Source organism: Nicotiana attenuata, chromosome 5 (assembly GCF_001879085.1).
Source record: "Nicotiana attenuata strain UT chromosome 5, NIATTr2, whole genome shotgun sequence".
NCBI classification, from domain to species: domain Eukaryota; kingdom Viridiplantae; phylum Streptophyta; class Magnoliopsida; order Solanales; family Solanaceae; genus Nicotiana; species Nicotiana attenuata.
In genome coordinates this window covers 47991947-48000683 of record NC_031993.1, presented here as the reverse complement: position 1 = coordinate 48000683, position 8737 = coordinate 47991947, and the positions used below count along the sequence as shown (strand labels likewise).

General features: G+C 35.5%; 1 protein-coding gene across 1 annotated transcript; it reads right to left on the bottom strand.

Moving 5' to 3' along the window:
• On the bottom strand, positions 240-3384 carry LOC109225789 (homeobox-leucine zipper protein ATHB-13-like). The gene is made up of 3 exons (XM_019390566.1): positions 3013-3384; positions 2285-2679; positions 240-628 (listed from the first exon to the last, which is right to left on the bottom strand). Exons 1-3 carry the CDS (start codon positions 3095-3097, stop codon positions 254-256), a joined length of 855 nt encoding a protein of 284 aa, XP_019246111.1. The 5' UTR covers positions 3098-3384; the 3' UTR covers positions 240-253.

The window sequence follows — 8737 nt, the reverse complement described above, 5'->3', positions numbered from 1 at the left end:
CGAAAGAATCAAAAAGTTACAAAGACAGGTAACGTCTCCCTAGTGAAGACACTGAGTCCTAAACGATGTCGCTTTTGTCCCCACGGCCGAGTCGTACCCGCTACGTTAGTTGGCGTACACTCACTGGGCGTACCCACTGGCGTAGAGATGCTGAGGGTCAAATTTGACCCTATACATACACCAAAATCAAAAAAACAAAAAAGAAAAAGAAAAGAATCGCCAAGCTGTAAATCGGAATATATTTTTCAAAAATTTAATTAAAATGTGATTGCTCAAGCCATGGCCAAAATCCAGGTGATTGGTCATCAATGGCACAGAGAAACATGTTGGGTAAAGTTTCTTCTCTGACAGTTTGGTCCATTAATTTCATATTGCTCTGTGGCACTTGTTGTGTTACCCCATTAGGCCTCATGGTGGGTGGGAACAAGAGTCTGCTGCGCCTAGTAATTGGCTGATGAGTAGTGGATGCTAATATTGGGCTGTCAATGGATGCAGGTGTCATTGAGATATCTAGCTTCATCATTTCTGCGCTGTTTTCACTTCTATTACTGCTTGAACCTTCTGTTTCCTTGTTCAAGTTGATTGATATTTCTGTTGGCTGCTGCTCTCCATTTTTTAGTCTCATTATCTGCATCCACGTAATTTTAATGGACCAACCAATAATAATACATTAACAGTATAAATCTAAAGAAAAGTTGATAATGAAGCCGGGGTGGCTCAACAAAGTTGGTGGCCTAAAGCCAAACCTTAATGAGTGGCCTTAACTCTAATTTTTTTAAATCTATTTTACCTCTTTACGGTTAATATTATTCTATAAGCAATATAGGCATAGGCGAAGCTATATGCTATAAAGGGTGGTCAACTGACCACTATTTGTCAAAAAATTACACTGCATGTATAGGTAACATATTAGATTTTAGAGGTATATAACATATATTGAACACTCTTTCTCGGAGAATTTTGTCCACTTCTTTTAAGTTTGAACACCCTTGAGTAAGTTCCTGGCTTCGCCACTGAATATAGGCATTTGGAAATGAAGCAAGTCCTTTTAGCTGATCGAATATATTGATTAGAGTATTATTTTCTACTTGTATTATCTTACTGTAATACTTTTAAGTCAAAAATAAGTTTAAACCATCAATATCTATCTTGGTTAAGGCAATGTCTATCAAATTCTCGTCACCTAGTTTTATCAAATTCATTTACCTTTAAACATGAAATCAAAAATATTTTCATATGCTTCTAATTGTTCAAAATTTTAAAGTTTTATTTTCTTAGTTTATTAAAAAGTTTGTACTTTTTTTACTTCAAAATATTCAAATTTTTAAAATTAATTCATAAATCTATTATTAGTGAAAAATAGGGCCCCTAAAATTTTGGGGACTAAAGCCCTTGCCTTACTTGTCTTATGCTTCAGTCGGCACTAAATGTAGCATTCAAATATGTAGCCTAATGATCATTAAAGTGGATGAAAACTACTACTATAAATACTACTATTGACAAGAGTTTACTGCTCCAAATAAATAAACTGATATATGAAGATGTGTTTGGCAAAAACAAAAAAGTTTTGAGTGTAGCCGCGGATATTTTTATAAGACTTCAAAAATTTCGCAAGAAAACTTCAAATAAATAAATAAGATATTACTGCTTTATTCTTTTAAATTATCATGAGCATTGAATCAACTAAAAGGGAACATGGGAAAAAGATTCTTTTTCCGCTGAAGAACATACACATCATGGTTTGGAATCCACTAGCAAAGAAAAAAGGTTCAGTATTTCACCAAAGTAGCCAATATGCAGATTATAACAAACAGCAACAGAAAGAAGCATCCTTATTGTTCAAGTTTTAGCAAAGACTAGAAAAATTTTACTTCCTTAATTTCATTTTATTTAAACTTGTTTGACTAGACTTAGTGTTTAAAAAAAAATTAAAATTATGATTTTAAACATGTAATGATATTTGTTGAAAATTATGTCACTAGAATAGTAAAATGAGAAGGTTAATATTAAAAAAAAAAAAAAAAGGCAGCAGCACTGGGCTCACGCAGGGTCCGGGGAAGGCCGCACCAAGGGAATGTGATGTAGGCAGCCTACCCTGATGCAAGCATCAGTGGCTGATTCCACAGCTCGAACCCGTGACCTATAGGTCACACGGAGAAGGTTAATATTACACTGTTACTAAATATAGAAAAATATTATTCTTGATGAAAAAGATTAAAAAAGAATAGTTTATGTGACATATATAATCAATTAAAAAAAAATAGTGTCATTGATTTGGCCATACCTCTGCATGAAGCTTCTGATTGTGAGCTAGGAGGGAATCATTTTCTGCCTTGACAGCTTCAAACTGTCTCTTGAGAACATCATAGTCTTTCTCCAATTGCTTGGTTTTCCATCTTGCTCTCCTATTTTGGAACCAAATGGCAATCTGCCTTGGTTGTAATCCAAGAGCTCTAGCCAACTGCATTTTCCTCTCTGGCTCAAGTTTATTCCCTAACTCAAAGTTCTTCTCAAGTGTCTTCACTTGCTCCATATTAAGCCTCCTAATTTTCTTCTCCCTAGCTGCCTCATGTGAACAATCATCAGATAAATCTTCCTCTCCATTCTTTTTCTCACAATTATTATTAGCCTCCATCCCACTAAATGACATGGTTCTTTTCCCTAGAAATGAACCAACACCTGCATCAAAATAACCATTAATAAAATTCTTAATAAAAAAAAAGAACTTCTCCCTATATATAAAATGTAAATTTAAATAAAAAGGCAGTCCGGTGTACGAATTATCCTGTATTCAAAAACAAGGTTCGATGAAGGCAGCATCCCAAAGGGGATATAGGCATCCTACCCTCACACAAGTATTGACCACTGATTTCACGACTCAAATTCATGACTTATAGACCACGCGAAGACAACTTTACCGTTGCTTCAAGGCTCCATCTAAAATTTTAACAAAAAAAAGGCAAAAAAAAAAAAAAAAGGAATAAAAAAGAAAGAGTAAAAATGTTGACAAACCTTGGAAGTCTTGATGGTCGTCTTGATGAGAAGTATGTAGCATGAAATTGGGAGGGAAAAAAGCCATTTCATTAGTGCAAGTCATGACCTAGCTAGAATACTTTTGCCACAACTCCAAAAGTTATGTGACTTTGAATCATACTTGAGAGGAGGAAAACAGAGAAGAGATAAAGAGATCAACACTTTTATTCAATACGTACTACGGAAAATATTAGAAATGAAAGTAGTTGTTTTGTAGAGAAAATAAAATGGCAATGTCAGTTTTTGGGAAGCTAAGATGCATCTATATTTTTGAGGGAGGGATAGCTTATATACGTTATCAGCTTCATGAGGAGACAGGTGTCATTTGATACAATATTCATCGAAACAATTCATTAAATTTACACGTGAATAAATATTTTCCTAAACGAATATGTATGTATACAATTGATTGACACCACTCGAAATAATATGAAGCAACTATAAATTGGGACAGAGAAAATATATTGTTGTGACATTCACAACTCCAAAACCAAATCTATATACCAAATGAGTCGTGATAATAGATCGATATAAATAAGTTGTAATACTAGATCGCAATACATTTTCAAGAGACCTTTTCCCTACTTTATTTGTTATTCGATTTCCATACACATTATGTACGTACGAGAATATTTAAGTGCTTCTCTACTACGTTTTCTACTCTGTTACCACGTAATTAGTACTGAAGATAGGCTTCAGCAATATCTAAGTTATATTTATTTATTCATCAACTTTTTCAAGTATTCATGTATTCATTCATTCATATATTTTTCGATAACAAATTTAAAACCCATATACTTTAAATCCGGACTATATATAAATTTGGTCATTACAAATTTACTGACATACTTTGTTTTTATTACTTGAGGGTATCAAAGAGAGAAGGGGCGAGGGGAGGAATCTAGGGGATGGGTCCTAGAGAGAGGGTAGGACTGCCACTTAGCCCACCAACAGGTATCATGCATTAAGACTAACGCCTTTCCCATCCATTATACTTGAGAAGTTTTATTTTGTGTCTCATACAACTGATACTAGTTGTACGAGGCTTCTTTTTGTCTCACAAATTTGTGGACCCCAATCTTACACTTCTGGGTCCACAAAATTGTGAGACAAAAAAGTTGCCTCATACAACTAGTGTCAGTTGTATGAGACACAAAATAAAATTTTCCCATTATACTTTCCTCTCACCATCAGAGATCATAAGCATCAATCTAGTCTTATCAAATTATACGAGACGCGAATGGGAATTCCCTCGCGTGATCTTATTGTATGCATATATTTTAGGGAAAAGGGCATGATATGTCCCTCTACTTTGAAAAATAGTATTATATTGTCCCCCGTTATACTATCAGCACATTTAAGTCCATGCCGTTAGAAAAGTAGCCACATTTACCCCTATTTTTAACGGAATTCCACACCAGCAATTAAAATTCCACCTGGAATGCCACGGTGAAAATTAATAGTTTTATCAATCATTTCTCAAATTGCTCCGACCCTAATAGGGAATCTACGAGAAGTTTTATTTTGTGTCTCATACAACTGACACTAGTTGTATGAGGCTCCTTTTTGTCTCACAAAATTGTGGACCCCAATCTTACACTGCTGGGTCCACAAAATTCTGGGTCCACAAAACTGTGAGACAAAAAGTTGTCTCATACAACTAGTGTAAGTTGTATGAGACACAAAATAAAATTTTCCGCGGTTCTAGACAATCTCATGTTATAATGGGCAACACGTGGAAAAACAAAAAGCGCGATGCTATTTTTCAACTTAAGGAGAAAAATAAAAGGTCACGTGACATAAGTGAGTCGCATAATTAATGCTGGGACCATTAAGTTTACTGATGTTTCTTGAATTATTGTTGGAGTTGTGCAACATATATAATTATGTTTGGTAACTTACATGCATGCAGCAGCCAAACCTCTACTAATCTAGAGGACGCAAAATTATTGGAAATTAGATCCAGCTTACTTCATTGCAAATAATACAGACTACTGCTGCGAGTTATCCAAATCTAGGAAGCAACAACTAACACCAACAACCACAACCACCACAACCACAACCATAACAACAACACAACAACATCAACAATAACAATACCTCAATCCCAAACAAGTTGAGATTGGCAACTCAAATCTAGAGAGCAATCACGGAATGTTGAAATATTCCCTAATAGAAGCTTCACTCCGCATATTGAATCTCCTTCCCAAATCATCAGCCACGTCCTCGTGCAGGCTCCTAATAACCAAATAGTGTGCAGCCTGCGAAAGGTAGAAAAAAGTAATTACTATTACCGATTCTAATCAAATAGACAAGGATAAGAGAAAGGATAAAATTTGTACTTTGAGTAGAGCAAACAATGTTGGTTTAGGAACGTTCAGAAAATGAACAAGGAAGTTCCTATGTTCGTCTGTCGTCCTTGCATGCATACGTACGTGAGTTACATATTCAATTACCCTTACGAGAATTTCATATTTTATGCCAGGCAAATGTACACTAGGGTCATTATCGTTCGCCTCTTGCTTCTCTTGCCATATATTTTGTATGAGCTCAGATTGAAAAGCCACTTCCTCTTCAACCTGAATAGGTTGTACTCCATCTGTGGCCTGCAGAATGATCATGTTTTTTGGACAAGAGGAGGAAGTAAGAAAAGATTCAGAAATTAAATGTTGCCCAAGTGGATGAGCTTGGTGGTATGAAATCATGTACTCCTAGTATTTATAGGGTTCAACTTGCACAAACTTTAATTCCATAATGTAATGGTGTTTTTGTAATTATAAGAAATTGTAAGTGATTTCAAGGTACAATGATTGGCAAAACATAAGAATCAATATAGCGTGTTTTAGCATAAAAACATTTTTGTTGTTTGTCAAATGGAGTATTTGTTTAACCAAAAAATAGAATTTTAGTCAAAACTAGAATTTAGAAGAATCGGGTTACTGATAATTGAAAAAGTAAATAAAGAAAGAAATTTTAGAGTAAACCAAGTATGAAAGCTAGTAAATCAAAATATATTCCAATAGTCACCTCTCCCTACAATTGTTTGTTTCTTCCCTTTTTATAGCTCTTTTGGGATACGAGCCTTACCTTTGTCATTATAATGCTATTATGGGCAATTAATGACTTTAAATGTTACGTTATGCAATCATATACATTAAATACATATTCTCTAACGTTTCCAATAATTAATACTCATTAAATGCTGTATCTGGGCTCCTTTTTGCTGTTAGATTCATTCCTTTGATTTTTCACTATCTTTGAGTTTCAAATGTCTTGAATAGGTGCGAGCGTTGAATTACTTGTATGACTGCTCACACCTCCTCCATTTAATTTACTCGTATCTGTTAACCAACCTTATTTCTTTGACTGTTTGACCAGTCTATACGTCATGACACGTCACCATATACATAAATATAATTTTTCCCAATATAGATAGTCCCCCCACTTTCCATTTATTCATCAGTTTGAATATTTGGAAAGTGAAATTCATTTAAGGGAGAATTTTTGTCACCATTAATGCTCTGACAAAATTTGACGCTTCACTTATTACTTTCATTTAATGCGCTAAATACGTGTCATCTTCTTATTGGTCATACAATTGTATAGCACTTTTTTAGGCTTTCTTTTCGGCTTCCCTGTCCACGAAGTGTCAGTTATCATTATTATGGACTTCCCATCACTATACTCTTTCCTTCTGACGGTCATTCATCGGTATAAATATGACTTCCATCTTTGTCTTCTACCATTTAAAGCGTATTGAACGCTTTAATTTTTCAAAACTTTTATTCACTTCTTCTTCACTTCAATCTCCTTTGTCATGGCTTCTCCGAACCCTAACCCTAGAAGAACACATATTTTAGACAGCTTTCCCAATGCTCCTGTTAGGCATAGAAGAGGTGGTGGTGGTAGACTCCGTAGTTTGGGATCTATCCGTGGTGGTAGTTCACTCCACTCACACCTTCTTCTAGTTCTGGCCCTTCTTCTAGAACTGGAGGTTCCCATTCTCAAAGGTTTTCTTCCAGAAACAAAGAATCCTCTGAACCCTTACGCGAACCTTTAGTGGAAGAAATAGTTCCAATGGACTTATCNGTTGGATATATGGTCTCTTTGTTTCATGAGCTATACCAGAAAAAGGAGGAATCTTTATATGGATTCTGCACTTTTTTTCTTGTTTCTGTTGCATCTTTTCTTTGATTGAATGTTATTTTGATTCAAAAGGAATTATTGGTAGGAGAAATCTCACTTTATGTAAAGAGAGGAGTGAGTTAAAAGAAGGGTAAGAAGATCAACGATGACAAAAAGAATTTCTTTTACTGACAACCTAATCGTCGGTTTGCTCTCAAAAGAACTAAGAAAATGATCCTCTTTCTAATTTAATTCGGGTTACGGGTTATTAAGGGGTTTGAGTCGGTTACTTCCACCGTGGCATTTCAGGTGGAGTTTCAGGTGGAGTTTTAATTGCTGGTGTGGAATTCCGTTAAAAATAAGGGTAAATGTGGCTACTTTTCTAACGGCATGGACTTAAATGTGCTGATAGTATAACAAGGGACAATATAATACTATTTTTCAAAGTAGAAGGATAAATCAGACCCTTTTCCCTATATTTTATTTTTCTGTGAATATGTATACATAGCTCGAGAATCCCATCCTAAATCTGCATCTTGTTATACCACATGGGAGTTATTTGAGTTTTGAAAAAAAGAAAAGAAAAGAGAGACCATAGAGCAACACTAGAAGCAGAAGAGACTTGGAAAAGCAGAAACAACTCGTTTATTTTCAGAGAACCCTACCAAAAACAGGTCTTTCTTGTATTTTTGCGCCCCAAGTCCATATCTCTATCACCATTTCTCTGTACTACTGCCAAAACCCCTCCAAACACTTGTAACTAAAATGGCTTTAAGAGGGAGACATGTCCTTTCGTTCCCTCTCTTTCCTCGAGTCCAAAACTTAAATAGTGCCTATCAATAGAAGGGAAAACATTTTCCAAAATTCTTTTCCAATCTTTCCCATCCTATTTTCCATCCTCACCAACACCCCACCAACCCACCTCCACCTCCACCCCCACCCACCCTAACCCCGCTCCTACCTCCACCCTCACCCCACCCTAAATAGAAATATTATTAATAGTACTTTCATTTTATGTTATAGAGTACTTTTTTTCATTTCAACAAATGATGTGATGACCCGATAGGTCATCTAGAGTTTAAACCTTAATTCTGTGTTACGAAGCGTCCAATAGCTTCTTTAAGCCTTCCTCAATTTGCGCGCACAGTCTGGGTATTTTTTTGGGAAAGCTTTATGTTAAAAATTGATAAAATATGAAATTTTGCCTTAAAAATTCATTTGAGTTGACTTCGGTCAACGTTTTGAGCAAACGAAACCGAGTCCGTATTTTGACGGTCCCGGTGGGTCCGTGTCGTGATTTGAGACCTGGGCATATGCTCGGAATCGAATTCGGAGGTCCCTAGCTCGAGTTATCGTTTTTTGTCGAAAATTGAAAATTTAAAGGTTTAATGAATTTAAAGGCTTGACCAATATTTGACTTTGTTGATATCGGGTTTGTATCTTGGTTCCGAAATTCGGTATAGGTCCATTACTATATTTATGACTTGTCTGTCAAATTTGGTGAAAAACGGAGTTAGTTTGACGTGATTCGGACGTCCGGTTGCTAAAATAGAAGTCCTAAATTTTTATTGAAATTTTC